The 16,643-nt window shown below is 36.7% G+C and overlaps 1 protein-coding gene across 7 annotated transcripts in view; it reads left to right on the top strand.

Moving 5' to 3' along the window:
* The window catches only part of FOXP1 (forkhead box P1), a 614,874-nt gene that overhangs the window by 547,897 nt on the left and 50,334 nt on the right, over nucleotides 1-16,643 (top strand). For all 7 annotated transcript variants that reach the window (XM_021714901.1, XM_008062851.1, XM_021714905.1 and 4 more), the window contains one exon: nucleotides 8,309-8,413. In XM_021714901.1, the coding sequence (XP_021570576.1) occupies nucleotides 8,309-8,413 (105 nt within the window). The remainder of the gene's footprint in view (nucleotides 1-8,308; nucleotides 8,414-16,643) is intronic.

Raw genomic sequence — 16,643 nt, 5'->3', positions numbered from 1 at the left:
TAATTCACAGTCACTCCAATTGCAAGTTTTACTCATGAATATCATATCACAAGGGAATGTGAAATCCTCTAATTAAACATGATTTGAAAAGCAGCAGAAAATTGAGATGATAAGCGTTCTGGGGAAGGAGAGTCAAGGATTCCCTGCGTGAGAGAGAAAGAGAGAGAAGCATGAGTGTGTCTTGCTTGGTAGAGAACCCCATCCTTATTCACTCTAGGGTAGGCCCTTTAATAGGCTTTAATAAAACACCCTTCTCCTTGTGGGAGGATTACAGAACCCATTGTCAACTTACTTTTGGAAAACTGATTAATAAACACATAGGATCCTATTTTTCTGCAGTGAGTGAGAAGCGAAAATTCAGGCAGAATGCAAGAAATGCGATGTCTGAGTTGTCTCCCAACTCTTCGGTGTGAAATAAGAAGCCCATCTGCTTCTCGAAGTGTTTTCAGTGACAGTTGAAGGAGAAAGGTCTTTTTTACAAAGCTGCCTGGAAAACGCAAGGCAGCACTCACATTCTCCTTCTCCTGCCCCCACATCTCATCTGCTCTTCTGTAGGCAGGTATAAAAGACCTTCTCCCCCGATGGTATGGTACAAAACATGAAGAAACTTGACCTGTTGTTTTATTTTCTGCAAGAGACTGTGATTGGACTTCCAGCTGATTTTGAGGAGATATGCAAAAGTATGGAAAACACCAAAAGAATAAAGTCTAAGATGGAAAATTTTGCTAGGTATTTAAGGAATCATCTCTTTCACAATTGTGAATCTACATTGTCCTCCTTATGAAAGGTCATTGTGATTAAGTTTCAAGGCCAACTTGTCTAGTTTGGTATCATCTTGTGTGGCAGAGCCTGTTTCCTTCAAGTTGACTTCTTATGTTTTTCACAAATATTTGATAATCAGTTAGTTTTTGAAAATTGGGTCATTTCAATTATGAAGTCTGATGATATTTTTAGATATGGTCTAATCACTACAATATTCTCAACTCCAATTCACATTCCCATCTTCAAATTTAAGAAGTCCCTAATAAGGTACTTACAAGCTCATTGCAAGTACAATATGGTAATAAAGTAGCAGGCAGGGAACTGTGATAAGAACTAAGAAGTAAAGAGTAAAAGGAAAAACGAGGATCATTTTTGTGTATATTGTCGTTAAAGAATGAAGCGAAGAAATGAAAAAGCTTTTTTAAAAAACAATGGTTTCCACTGACACTTGCCATTGTTATGATCACAGTGTAGTGAAAGACAATCTTTATTAGTAGATAGTCCTAAAACTGTGTATCCAGAGAACAGCTTTCTGGAGACCTGAGGCATCTGATGTAATTTAATGTTTTGACTGGAAATAAGCTGTCTCTTACCATCCAAACAATATCATAGGCTGTGATGGATCTGAAGAGGGAGGATTCTGTGGCTTTTGGTGCTATTGGGTAGACATAAGGTGTGCACACAGAAAGGAGACAAAAGAAATCGGGAGCCCTAAAGGTAGATTGTAATCAACATGGTCTTCAGAATTAGTGTACCTATCTTGGGGTCAGAGTTCCATAAATGTTGACTGTATTGGTCCTAAATTGTAGGAATGAAGGTGGTGATCAGTAAGGGAGGAGGGTAAGCAGAACAGCCTTTAAAGGCAGAGATGGGAAAGGGGATTAGTCGTGCTTGTTGGTATATGTATGTGTAGTAGGTGGGTGTTGACTTAGAAGAGAATGGCAGCCAACTTCCTGCTCCACAGCCGTCATAAGACACTAGAAGGCATAGACCTCATTCACTCCTTACCAATTTCATTAAGCACCTCCTCTTTCTTCATCTTGTCAGTAACAAGATGTGCCATGTATGCCTACTCTCTGTTCCACTTGCATATATATCCCAGATGGATGTCTGATGAAGATTTTACCACTGGGAGGAGCTTTTTTATGATTCGCCTCGGTTTTCACATGAAGGAAGTGGAGGATGGGACAGTGAAATGGCCTTCAAGATTCCTAGTTACAAGCACAGCTCTAATGACTATTGAGGCTTCAGTCCCCAAGCTCCCAACCCTTCCTATATAGAAATAGAGCTGAACCTCAAGAAAAGGAAGTTACACTCCACTTACATGGTAAACAGAGAGTGTCACACAGCACATTCTGGAAACATTTTTCAGCGCATAAGGGATCAACAGGGTCTGGGAATCAAAGTTGCCTCTAGGCAGTTGTTCTTCAAAAAGTTCAGCTGCTAAGGTTTTATTTTAATTGTAAATCTATCTCTGCCCTCACCCATCAAACTTCAAGACTTATCTTATAGTTTGATGTAATTTCAAAAATTGTTTCATAATTAAACTATACATTCTTTTGAAAACATGAATAGTATGTTGGGGAAAAAGAAATCTAGGAAAAGTGAAATTTTAAAAAGTTCTAACCCTTACAGTTATGTTCAGTTGATTTTTGACGAACAGTTCATTTGGAATAGAATAGTAATATTTTCATCAAATGGTGCCGGGACAACATTGAACAATGAATGTGGATTCTGAACTCACATCATATACAAAAATTAACACATACCATAGACTTAAATAAAATACTTAGAAACAAGCATAGGCATATGTTTTTGGATTAGGCAATGGTTTCTTAGATGTAACTCCAAAAATACAAGGAACCAAAGAAAAGCACACCATCAAAAAAGCAAAATGACAACCTACAAAATGGAGATAAATTTTGCAAAAAGACAACCCAATTTTAAAATAGGCAAATAATTTGAATAGACATTTCTCTAAAGAATACATACAAATGACAGTAAGCACAAATGCAAATCAAAAGCACAATGAGGATCTACTTCCCAGCCATGAGGATGGCTGGAATAAAAACATATAACAACAAATTTTGACAAAGACGTGGAAAAATTGAATGCCTCAGACAATGCTGGTGAGAATGTAAAATGGTGCAGCTGCTTTGGAAAGTATTGTCTGGCAGTTCCTTAAATTATTAAACATAGAGTTACCATACAACCCAACAATTCTGCTCCTAGGTATATACCCCCCAAGATTGAAAGCAGATAAACAAGTATATGTATACACATTTCACAGCAGCGCTATTCACAATAGCCACAATGTGGAAACGGCCCAAATGTTCATCGACAGATGAATGAATAAACAAAATGTGCTTTGTACATACAATGGAATACTACTAGCCACAGAAGAGAATGAGCTACTAATAAATGTTAAATGTGAATGAATGAACCTCCAAAGCATTGTGTGAAATGAAAGAACAGGAGCATATTTTGTATGATACCATTTATATAAAATGAGAAATGAAGAGTGATTGCTAATGAGTACAGGTTTTTTGGGGGGTAATAAAAATGATCTAAAATTAGATTGTGGTAACAGCTACACAACTCTGAATATATTCGCATTATATACTCGAAATTAGTAAATTGTATGATATATGAAGTATAATGCAGTGAAGGTATATTCCACAGTTTTGAGTGATTGGAGACAATCAACGTAGTCTTCCATAATTTAATTCATCAAATAACAGGCTGGTAAAATAAAATGTAGTGTATAATTTTGGCATGATTTTTTTTGAGGGGCTGAGGGGAAAAGGGATAGACCCTAATGAGCACAGAGGTAGCCTTTTGCTACAGATAAATAAAAAATTTAGAGAGGAAGAAAACAAACAGAGGCAAATTTGGAAGAGGAAAAAATTAGGAGGAGACTTAGAAGACAGCCATGAGAACATAGGTCAGTGCACAGGAAAAGCTAAGAATGTGCCTTTGGGTGAAAGGAAAATTGACATTTAAGTTGGCAGGAAATGTCTTGGATATAGTAAGGGTTTATTCATCTCCTTCAAGAATTTCTCTCCTCTTGGTTACCACAGGGGAAAGTAACTTGTAGACTAGTAGTGAAAGGACACTAAAGATTACAGATGGCCAACTTGAGAAATGACCTTAGCAGGTGAATTTATTAATTCCAGTTTCTCATTTTGGTCAAGTAGTGAATTTGGAAATATAACAGTGAAGGTACCATGAGAAACTATAACCATTTTATAAAATCTTCCAAAGGCCAAGATCAGTGGCCTACACTATATACTGAAAATATACTGCATTGGAATCATGGAATGTCAGGAATTCTTACATATTTATATGTAATTATGCATTTTATGACTAGTTGGTTCTTTTCTAATCTGAAATGCTATCACTTTTTTTTGCTAAAATTATATTTAATTTTTATATATCAAGGATTATTCAAAGAAATTTAAATCATCTGGCTTTTCTCAAATGCATACTATCTATGTTTTATATATTCAGAATAAAATTAAATAATAAAAAATGTAATAACAATATTTTCTCATGTGGCTTTACATAATTCTGGTCTTTTACCTGTAAGAATTTTTTTAAAAAGACAAACACTAATTGAGTGTATATCCACACAGAAATTAAATAGAACAATATATTTACTATCTGTTCATTCATAAATCAGCCCAACATTTATTGAACCCATGCTCTGTGTGAAGTACTGATTATGCACAGAAGAATAAGTGATCTGTACCCCTAGGAATATTCAGCCTGAGAGTTAATAGTAAAAAGTACTTTCTTAAACAATTGACCCTAAATTTTTAGAAGTTTAATTTTGAAGCAAACATGTTTAAATCCCGTAAAAACCAAATGTATCTTTATTCATCACTGACCTTGGCAGCCTTTCAGAAGTTATACTTTACACATTGGTGAGTTACCCTTGAACAGTTTATTTAAATGATTAGGCTCACGGCTTTATATCAGACGCTCAAATCATCCTTTTTTTCCACTGTCTTTCATCCTGTAAATGTAGCTCCAAACTAATTCAAGTTAAGAAACATTATTTTCTTCATTTTTTTATTTCCCTTCTTGTCCCTTTTGGCATGACCCAAAAGGCAGCAAGAATATGAATGCTTGTTCTACTTTTTTTGATGAAACAGCAAAGCTCCCATTCAGAGGTGCAGCTGATGCTGTCTGATGGTGTCTCATACCGAGCAGCAGCAAGGCCGGAAGCGAGACCCAGCCTCACGTGAGCGGGTGTGGGCTATTCACTGTGCCACTGGCAGCAGGCAGCAGTCTGAAAATCCAGTCCCACACTGCACTTGATTTTTTTTTTCTTCTCTTTATACATCCACACATGCACACACGTGTGTGTGCAAAAAATTAACAGTTGGACAGCAATCAATTCCCCCAAGGCACAAAATAAGAGCTTCAAAAGATAGACAAAGTGATCAGGTGAAACTCAGTTTCCCTGCCACCCCGACTCCCAGTACTCCACCCCAGAGGCAACAGATGTTCCTGTTTCTTATGTATGTTTCCAGAGAGATTCTGTCAGGGCACCACTGCCAGCCTATTCTCTTTCCTTCCAAAGCCAAGAGCTTTCTTTCAGACAATTGTGTTTTTAAAAGTATCCAGCTATATATTAGATGTGAAAAGCAAGTGACAACAGTATGTGCAGTAGTGGTTCCATTTTTTAAATATAATAATACATTAGAAGAGAAATGCAGAGTGTAGTGAGCCAGAATGTTAACAGAGGTCTGAGGTGGGGTCCACTTTCTTTAGTAGCCAACTCAGTGTTATGTGAACTTTTAAAAATAAGAGCATATACTCTTCATAATAAAGAATTTTTTTTTTTAAAGAAACTCCAACTCCCCACAGGCGAGTACGAGTTTCTTTAAACTTTTGGTATAACTGGATGCCTTTCTGAGGACCTAGTAAGTTGTCTTCTGTCCTTACTTTGAAGTCATGATAACAAGCTGAACTTGTTAAGAAATACATTCTTAGAGAAGATTAGCTTTTACTTCTCAAATAAGTCAACCAAAAATCAGAAGGAGGGACAGCAAACATTATGTTAAGTCATATACATTTTATTTTTAGTATAAAATTCCTCTAGAGAACATGTATTATTATTTTATTTCGTATTCTTTTCAGAACACTTGGCTTAACCCAAGAAGCACAGCAGACTAACCATTTGTAGTTCTCAACTAGTGATATTAATTTTGTATCCTAGCTAGTTCAGGCTCCTGGTTTCCAAATTGAAGGATCACACAAAATATCTGTAATGGCTAAGAGTGTACTCGGTGTGTAGCACTTCTCAAGAGCAACTTGATAGAATATTCATCGTGAATTTTAAATTTTTGTACTCATTAATCGAGTGATTTCATTTCTCTGAATATGTCTTCTGGTAGAAATCACTTATTGTATACCAGGATATTATGCCTTGTAAATTTTATTTCGAACGTTATTTGCAAATATAAGCAACATGAAGGAATCTCAGAATCCAAAATAGAGGAATGGTTAGATAAATTTTGGCACATAACTAGAGTAAATGTTATTTGGTATATGATGGTATATGGACTATCCCCATCAGTAAACAAGGTTCTTGGAGACAAGTGCATAACGAGAAATTATTTACAAAATTATGTTAAATGTTAAAGAATGATATAGTTATGTCTTAATTTGTCAAGAGTATGAGTGTGAGAGAGAGAGAGAGAGAGAGTGTGTGTGTGTGTGTGTGTGTGTGTGTGTGTGTGTGTATTTGAAGGTAGTTTTTTCCTTGCTGTATTTTCCACAACAAATATATATTAGCTCTTTTAAAGTTATGAAAACATTTTAATCCTAATAAAATTGCTAAAGAAAATGATTAGTGAGGTTGGCATTGTTGTCTTTTCAGGCTACTCAATATTTTCTTTTTAGATGATTTTCTTCCCTCAGAATTTTTGAGAATTTTAGAACTATTTAAAGGATTCTTTCATTTCTAATATTGTTAGTAATGTTTTAAAATTCAGTTTTTGCATCGTATCTGTTTTATTCATTAATAAATCTGAAGATGAACACAAATAGGTATTCTTTTCTTGGGCCCACTGGAATCTTACCCTCTTAACTGCTTACAGAATATTCTTTTATTGTTTGGCTTTACACATCTCACTATAGCTACTTTTGTTGCCTTGTTTTATTATTTTCTTGCATAAGAAGCACCTTTCAGTATTGTCACAAGTTATTTTTCTACATTTTTTTTCTAGATCTATTTTTTATTTTAGGGCAAAATAGTTTGTCATTACTTGCATATTATATTAATTTCCAGCGAAATCATTCAAAAGCCATGGAGAGACCTAATGATCTTTGATAAGATGTAGTTTTGTGTGTATGTGTATTTACTTTTAACGCTTCTTAGTTTTAAGTGTTCATAATACACTCACTGTGGATTGTGTTATAAGTCAGGGACAAGTGGCATCTGTGTACATATACTCTAAGAATGTGAATCGATAAAATATATGAACACACATCCTGATGGTAATATAAAATACAGGCCTCTTGTGTGTATGCGTGTGTGTGTGTAATCATAATTCACTGTGCTTGAAGTTCAAAGTCAGGCAGAGGCAGTCGAGTAAGTTGCAAAATAGCCCTTCCCGTGAAGGGAATGTGCTTGACTATGAAACAGAACTCTCAGTGTTAGTGCTACATTTCTAGTTGATGGAATTTAAGGTTATGGAAACAACTGCAAAAATAATTTGTCTGAAAGAAGTCTGGATGCAGAAATATAATAGAGAAAATATTTGAGAATATGGTTCATCAGCGAGTGCAACAGATACTCTAACCCAAGCACCACATGGTGCAGATCAAAGCATCCCATGACTTGGATCTGTGTGGCCAAATCATTACGTATTGATTGGAACCCCAGTGGAAGATTAACCCTTTCATGCTCATGCCAAGTTTTCTCTTACTCTTAGTGTTAGTAGTTTACAGAATGTAATCTTCCTACTACTATTAGCCTTTTTTTAAAAAAAACTAATCATCTACCTGGATATCTTTGTCTTCCTAAATTATTATTCTAAATTATTTAATTGCACTATTCTTTGCTGGATAAAATTAACTAGTGGAAAAATTTACGATTATATGACAGCAGTTTCTGGGGAAAGGGAAGAATAGAAAATGTATAATATTCTGGGTAGAAAAACATAGCAAGAGAATCTCAAAATCAAGTGCAGATTTTATAATTTTCATTATGTAGATTAAATAAGTTCTAGCTTTTTAAGGAATCCTTCACAGTCTGAGTAGAGCGCTTTGCCTCTAACAAAAGCCTGTCAAACATTTTTCATACATAGATGTACATTTCGAACATTTGACTAAACACATTTAGGTACAATTTAACTCTTGCTTTTAACAAACAATGCAGAATTAATTAGTCAATTCCATGGGAAAGGAAAACCACAGATGTGTCTTGTCCACATTTGGCCATGTGGGCTCCTCTTGCCTTTTATATCCTCGCCTGGTGGAATGGTTCTTGGCAGCAGATTCATTCTCTTGTCTTCTCTGTGTTTTCTTTCAGTTTGTCCCACGAGGAGCACCCCCATAGCCATCCTCTCTATGGACACGGTGTGTGCAAGTGGCCAGGCTGTGAAGCAGTGTGCGAAGATTTCCAATCATTTCTAAAGTAAGGATGATTTTGTTTTGTTGTCTTCTTTTGCATAGCCATCGCCTCCCACTGTTGATGCTTTTGCTCATAAAATGTCTTTTTGATGGAGACTTTCACACCACCCTTTTGAGACTTTGACTCTAAATCACAAGGGCTAGCACACTGTCAGAAATAGTTACAAAATCTATTGAGGGTTGTACTATCAAGGGAAAAAGACACCCAAGGCCTGCAGTATTCTTAGTAAGAACCTGTATTTACCCATTCTTCAGAATGACAGTGATTTAAAAAAAAATTATCCCAATATTAAGCTTGTAGTAGTTTAGTTTTCACTTTTATTCATTCCCCTACATATTAAATCAATAACATACATACTCTCAGTTTGTAAAATTGGTGTCACTTACTGGCCAATTGCTGTTTAGTGATTGAGCCCATTCTTTGTTGTTCTACAAATAACTTTATAAACATAATAAAATGGATGCTGAGGAAATACTACTAACTTGATTCTTATCTTTCTCTATGGCTGTTGACTTTTGTTCAGATTCTTGTCTTTATAGGGAGAATGGAGTAAGTTTAACTTCTACTGCTAAAGTATGCTAAAATATGACTAAAATTTGTGTTATCCTATTTGAATCTATAACACTGATAACGTGTCTCTGTAAGGAAATGATATATTAATCTTCTCATAGCTGAAATGAAATGCTTCTGTGCTACATCTTAATATTTTCCTTACCTGTGTAACCTTGTCACTTACAAAAATTTAAACTAAACTGCCCTGCATCTTTGATGTCACATAAATATGTTCATGATATCATTGAATCATTGACCTGTGGATTGAATATATTACATAAGAGCATATATATATATCGCGTAATAAGTACAGCATGTGTGTAATTTTTGTACTTCTGGAAGCATGTTGGTTTGCAAATTAGGTACTGAGGACATATTCCCTTGAGATTTTCTCTCCATTCAAGCTTCAGGGAAACAGAGGTGGACTGATTTATGTGCAGGTCTCCAGTCTTGTGTAGTCTTTATAGTGCTAGGACAATCTCTATATCTATCTTTATGGACCCGGATACAAATATTGTAATAAAGCCACCTTAGAGAGATACCTAGTGTCACCTGCAAGCAGTTTGGTGAATATAGTTTTTTGATTAATGAATGAAAGCTTGTGAATCTATTTCATAGTTTCCTGGTTTCAGTATGTTACTTTAAGAGCATTATGTGGTCATTGAAAATTTAAAGTGCTTAAATGTTTAGAAAAGAAATATCCAACTTTGCTTCTAATATCAGCAATCAAGAACAGCAATGCTGTGTTTTAAGTTAAGCAACAACCCTTTACAATATTTTGATTCAAGTTTGTGATACTGAACTTTGTTCTCTTTATAAATCATTCATTATAGAATCTCTGTTTTGTTTTTTTGGTTTTTTCCCTAACTTTTTGCCTAATTGTATTTTTATCATGAGAGAAAAAGAACATGGCAGAAGCCACTTTTAAATTCTGAAGTTCCTTCTGCACCAGTGCTAGATTTGATAAATATCTTGGTGCTGATTTCCCTCATCTGTAGAATGGCCGATAATCATTTGTAAACATATTATAAGTATTATTTTTATAATGTCTCTGGAACAATAAAATTGCTATCAGCATACTTCAGTGACATATATCAATTTTAGAGTCAGGAAAGGAAATCAGTTTCCCAATTATACCCATTTTAAAAATTTTGTCAATAGTCTAAATATTTCTGCCCTAATAATCATGGGTTCATTTATTATGTGAGCTGACATTTAGGTGAGATATAACTGCATATCCCCAAAAGGAGAGAGGTCAATTTCAAACCACATCTACTATTAAAGACAGGAATCTAAAGGCCATTAGAACTGGGGCCTAGACTTAATTACTTTTTTTAAAAAGCCCGTTTCTCTTCTAAGGGTATTCGAGTCTGTCTCTTGTATAGCAAACCACCTATCAATTATTTATTGTGGTTTTGCACATGACACGACATATTCTCCGTTCCTCTTTGCTCAGTGGAATTGGAATGCCCACTACCAACCTGTAACTGTTGCATGGTTATTTTCTGGAACTTTTTTTTTTTTTTTTTTTTTTTTTTGAGTTGGAGTCTCATTCTGTTGCCCAGACTGGAGTGCAGTGGCTGCTCCCGGCCACCGCAGCCTCGACCTGCTGGGCTCCGACGATCCTTCCGCTTCAGCCTTCCAAGTAGCTGGAACTACAGGCGCACGCTACTACGCCTGGCTGATTTTTTGATTTATTGTAGAGATGAGGTCTCGCCAAGTTGCCCAGGTGGGTCACGAACCTGCAGGCTCAGGCAGTCCACTCACCTCAGCCTCCCAAAGCGCTGGGATTAGAGGCTGAGCCACCGAGCCCTGCTGGAACTTATTTATTGACTGAGGTTTGTCAGAAGATTTGTGTTTGTGAGTTCTAGAAACCCAACTTAAATTGGTCTAAGTTAAAAAAAAAAGGTTAGGGGGGTGATGATTGGCCCCTGTAGCTAGGAAGCCCCCATAGTACAGCCAGCTTCAAGCATGCTGGATCCAGACACTTAAACAAGGTTGTTGTAGTATTGATTGTCTTTTACCTCTATTTTCCTGTGTTGCCTTCATTCTTGGGCTCTTTCCGAGCGGAACTGAAGAGGACAGGTTTACGTGCCACAGTTTTATCCATCCCACAGTGCATCTCTTTCCCTGTAGTTCCAGAGAATACCCTGGGCAGACTGTGATTTGTCCAGATGGGGTCATGTGTTCTAGCTGTGAGCCAGTTACAAGGACATACCCAGGCCTTCATGGCTTGCCAGCTCCAGAGCACAGGGAGATGTTCACCCCACAGGAACTGCACGGGGGCTAGAGATGAGAGATTTGGTTCCAGAAAGTGAAAAATGTGTATTGTGAACCAGCAAAGGGAGAGCAAATGCTGAATAAGAAAAAAAAATCCTTTAGAACTCAAAGTTCCCTTGGCGCTTTCCTGAAAACATATTGACTGGTGTATATGACAAACTGAGGATTTCAGTTTTCCTCTACAGTGTGATTTTAACTCTTGGAAATTCAGAACTGTCTTCAGGTGTTAGGATCTTGTCTAATGCAGTGGAAAATAAGATAGTCTTCTTATAGGTTCACATCTCCCGTGTCTCTGTCAGTCAAGAGGGAAGTCACATTGGCTTTAATGAAACCGACTTTGTTTTCCGTTGAACTGAACTGAAAGTAGCTACTGAACTTCTTGTGGTTCAAATAAAAACCACCTGGCTTCTTTGAGTGATGTCATCATGGGGTCATTGTTATCAGACAGTGATGTTTCAAGCGTTTCTTCCTAAGTTGCTGGATTGTAGATTCTGAAAGCATCTTTCCTGGACCTATTCCTCCTCTTAGTAATCCCTCTCTTTTTAGATGAGATTTCTCATGGTTCAAGCAAATGAATACAAGTGATGTGTGTATTCTCCGTGGTATTCTTACTTAACACAATGTAGCATTGCTTTGACGTTGACTTAGGTGATACTTCATCAATTTTTTTCACCTGTTTTCTAATACCCTGATTTTATACTCCCCTGGCAGTAGTAGTTTATCATCAAAGAACCCTGAACTGTACAATAGGCATGGTCCCCTCTAGTAAATTATTTAATCCTCAAAAGCACCTTATGGTGATAGTGTTGCAGTATTATTCCCAACATACAGTTAAAGAAACTAAGGCACAGAGAGGTTAATGGATTTACCCAAGGTTACACAGCTAATAAAAAAATGGAGCCAAGGTCCAAATCCAGGCATTCTGACTTCAGGGTACTTGTTCTTAACTGCTGTGTTATGTTGTCTGCTTAGAGGCAGCATATTTTATTAACGATTTGCTTTCTACTTGATAGCGGATATAAAGTAACTTTTAGAGAAAGGCAGATTAGGTAGTGAAGCCACTTACTATTAGTACGTTCTTTGGGCTAGTTATGTAGCTGTTCTGAGCCTCAGTGGAAGCATATGTGATTTGGGATGTTAATAACCACCTTTTAGCGCTGTTAGCATTTAAAACGTACATCATGTAAACTGCCTAGCCCATATTAGGCACTTTAAAAATATTAACACTTCTTATTAGCTTAATTATATTTTAAAACGATGGGTAATTGTAAATATCCAAAAAGGTCTGACTTTGTCCTAAGGAAAGGGGTCGTGACTATGCAAAACATCGATAGTCAGAAGAAACTGTTATTTAATAGAATTTTAATCATAAATTTCTGGTTAAAATTCCCCCACAGAGGGGAGGGATGGCAAATTTTTTCCATAAAGGGGCAGACAGTGAATATTTTCAGCTTCATAGGCCATATTGTGTCTGTCACAGTGACTGGACTCAGTTCTGCCATTAGGGCACAAAAGCAACCACAGACCGTGTATAGGGAACAAGTATGGCTGTGTCCCTTGGGCCATGGTTTGCTGACCTGTGAACTAGGGTAACATTTTTGATGTCACCAACATGTTTTTAGCTGAGAAATATTTTTGTGGTCCCTGGACATTGCTATCCTAGGTTATGTTAGTTTGGATTCACAGAGCCCTCAAGTTTAGTCATACTTGGGGGAATATCCATGTGTGTCATGCCCCATGATTTCATTCACCAGCCACAGTTTTTACACTTCCTTGGGCTTGGGGTCTTCTACCTGGTTTTTAGAGTTAGACTGGGGGAGAGGAAGTGACTTTGCCAGGTAACTGTTTGCTAGTCTTCTATTGCTCCAGATTAATAAGATACAACTGTTACAGAGGCCAAGATCGGTTATTCAGGATAAAAATCCCATCTGTCAATAAAGTGCCACTGTTAGCAGAGAGAGGGGTTAAGAAAAGGGAGGGGGATTCACAGGTCTAAAATGAAGCATATTTTTTTCCCTTCCTGAGGAAGAAATATCATAACTGTTGGTAAATCAAAACCAGAGATTTGACACTTTTCTGTGATCATTCTGCAGTGTTTGTTCCCAAGGTGAGGTATACCACAGGGCCCTTGATTTCAAAGATAAATACTGTACAAATAACCATCCTGTTGTCCTTCCCTCACCGCCAACAGAGGGATGCTTTATCAGAATCAGCAGATACCCTGTCTACTGTGCGCATTTATTTCCCTGTTTCTTCTGAAAACAAGTCGCAGTTTTAGTGTTGATTTTTTTTTTTAATCTATCAGCCATGAGTTATCATGTGACTGTTGTATTTGTTAGAGCTAACTGATACCAGCAGGTGCTCATGCTAACTCTAATGAAATCGCCGAGCCCTGCATTGCTTGGAATCCTCTGATAACAGAAAAACAAAAACAAGCCCAGTGTTGTCCAGATAGGTGAAGCTTCTCGGCGTTCTTCCAGCATCTCACCACTTGAGTCCATTTTTTTTCTTTTCAAACTGGGCTGAAGACACAACCTTTACCAGCAAAAACACAGATTTATAATTTTTCCCTCCCCCCCTCTTTTTTTTAAGGCTCCTATAATGCTTTGGGAAGGTGGGCAGTAGATTTGAAGGTTAAATCCTGATTGCATTTCCCTGTTTCTAACTTTGAGTATAAAATCAGACGCAGACCCATAGTTTCACAAATACCAGGAACTCTTATACCTGGGGAAAATATTTCCACTTCCCCTAGTTTTTCTTTAGGCAATCTTTTGTATAACATCTAGCAAAAGTATCATCTGTATTTTTGCTTAGTATTCTACTTGAAAAGAATTTTCTTTTCTTTCAGTTATTTCTCATGGAGAAAAATGCCATGCAAAACAAAACAAAAATTCCTTCCCATGTTAGTCAGATGTATATAATTTATGGAAGCCAAAACGGTTTGTATGTGCTCTAATAGAAGACACAAGGAGAAACGTTGAAGAAAGTGCCCAGAGATGGAACTTTGACCCTTTGAAAAAGGTCGAGGGCTGTAGACAGTAGAGGACATTTCTTTGGTTAATTTGCTTTTAAAATTTTTTTCTGTGAATTTTACTTTTCAAAACTGTGAAGAGTTTTATGTGAAAGAAACTACTAAGTGTGCTCTGTAATGTTTTCACAAGTGTTTTTATCATGGTAACATCTTGTTTACTTTAGTTCCCTGCCTAAAACTACTTGGAACATGTTAAGAAAACATTTCAAGAAAGCCTCGACAAAGAGGCTTTTGTTTAACAGCCACCGTGAGGCAGCGCGGATCACAAAGGTGTTAACTTTCAGCCCCTTAAGCACTTCCACATGAAATTCCAGCAACTATGTTTGTGGTTTTGGAAAAACAAAGTGTATGTTAAAGAAACCAGGTATATGCTAATACATGTCGAAGGAGGCCGGATATCATAAATTGTTTCAAACCCATTTGTGGCTCTCGGCTTGCACGCCTGAGTGTTCTGCAGTGAAATCACCTCTAGTTAGTGCAGGAGACTCGAGCCATATAGAGGGAATAGCCCTCTGTAATTGTGGGTGTATGCAAATCAATTTCCAGCCTCACAATTTCAATCTCAAGAATATGGGGATGAAATGTTTCCCCATCAGATTCAAAGTGACAAGGCTTTGAGGATTGCAAAATGAGCCTTACATCTTTATGAATTTGACGTTTTTACTCGTCGTGTATTTTTGAGTTGTTTTAGAAAAATAAAAATAGGGTGTTACCAAAAAAAAAATTTTTTTTTTCTCCCATTAACATCTCTTCTTTAACCTTTCTGACATTGCTCAGGAGTTCAAGACCTCTCCTGGTACTTAAAGAGGTCAAGGTGGCCTAAATACCACAGTGCCCTCTAGTGATATGTAGAATATTAGATAGAAAAGTTTAGACAAGTTTGCCAAAGATAACAGGCCCAGTGCCACTACTTTGCTCAAAAAGAAGCAAATAACATTTGAACGCATTTTTTTTCAACAAACAGATTTTAGTTAGAAATGCAAATGAAATTTAAATTTTTCTCGTAGGCTTTGAAAACATTGGAAAAATTTTTGAATGCCTACTTATGCAATTAATTCTACATAGAAATGAATATGTACATGAGCACATCTCTGTCACTATAGATGCATTGTTGTGTGTTCTTATATTGTAAGAGCCATTAGTTAACTCAGGTATTTCATGCGATCATTTCCGGCATGTAATTAGAAGGCATTACTTAAAAGACAGGGATCATCTTTGCTCCATACTTTTATTGACACTGTCTACCATATTATGGCCATGTCTAAATGGTAAAATTTATTATTAGCAATAGTGTCACAAAAGTCTGAGACAGCGATTTTCCTTTCAATAAAAGTAGTTAAAAACCTTTTAGAAAATCCATAATTTTGATTGCTGGTACTTCATAAATGTATAACTGGTACTTTTTAGCTGTCTCTTTAGGGAAAAATGAGTTTTATCACCTGCGGTACCTGGGTTAATGAAATTGTGTGTTGGAATTTAGCCAGGATGAAAGATGAGATCATTCCAAGACACTAATACTGGCAACAGGTCTCATAAAACGCTCTGACTCTTGAGTGAAGTATCATTCGACTTTTTTATTATTATTATTTTATTTAAATTGAGAGATTAGGTTAGTTGTCATTTTCAAAGTTTCTGTGCTAGTGAGATTCTTATTTGGCATCACATTCAAAACCCAGTGACCTAAAAACCTGCATGGAGCCAAGAGAAACAGAGAAATGTCCATCAGTGCCTAGTAGAAGAATTTCCTTGCTTCAAATTTCAACTCCAGTTCCTGTTCAGCCCTTTACAAATCACGACTCTCAGCTCAAATTTGAAATAATGCTGCCTTTTTCCCCGTGTTCCTCCTGTGTTTGATTGTTTGTGGATATTAGCTGTCCAGGAAATCCCATACTTACAGATATAAATCCAGAATGATCTTGTTTTTCCGCAGCCAGCCCAGGATGTATTAGACAGTTATGATGATTTGTTAATTTTTGTGACCTGTATTTATTTTATGTGTGCTGTATACTTCGAGGCTGGAATCAGCTGTTGAAATAGTCTCCGTCTCTCACACGCAGAAAGGAAGCACTCTACTTTTCCTTTTCTACTTCGGATTTTCTTGCTTTATTTTTGGAAGCCTTTTTTAATCTCTTAGTGTCTGCTCTTTATGCACTTCTTCCATATGGTTATAAACAAGAGGTACATTGTGCTTGATAGAGTTAAACTCAACCCTATCAAGGGCGAGTCTTGGGAGATGTGTGAACAGAGTCACATTCTTTCCAAATGTGTTTTCGATCCATGATGTGTCTTGACTGTGTCATTCTGTTCTCATTTTTATGGTGATAAACATTTCCCCCAAATAATATATTAATCCTCAGATTTAATATGTGT

The sequence above is a fragment of the Carlito syrichta genome, unplaced genomic scaffold, assembly GCF_000164805.1.
Source record: "Carlito syrichta isolate Samal-C Ts95f unplaced genomic scaffold, Tarsius_syrichta-2.0.1 Scaffold305868, whole genome shotgun sequence".
Classification (NCBI taxonomy): Eukaryota; Metazoa; Chordata; class Mammalia; order Primates; family Tarsiidae; genus Carlito; species Carlito syrichta.
This window is presented reverse-complemented; position numbering and strand designations above follow the sequence as displayed.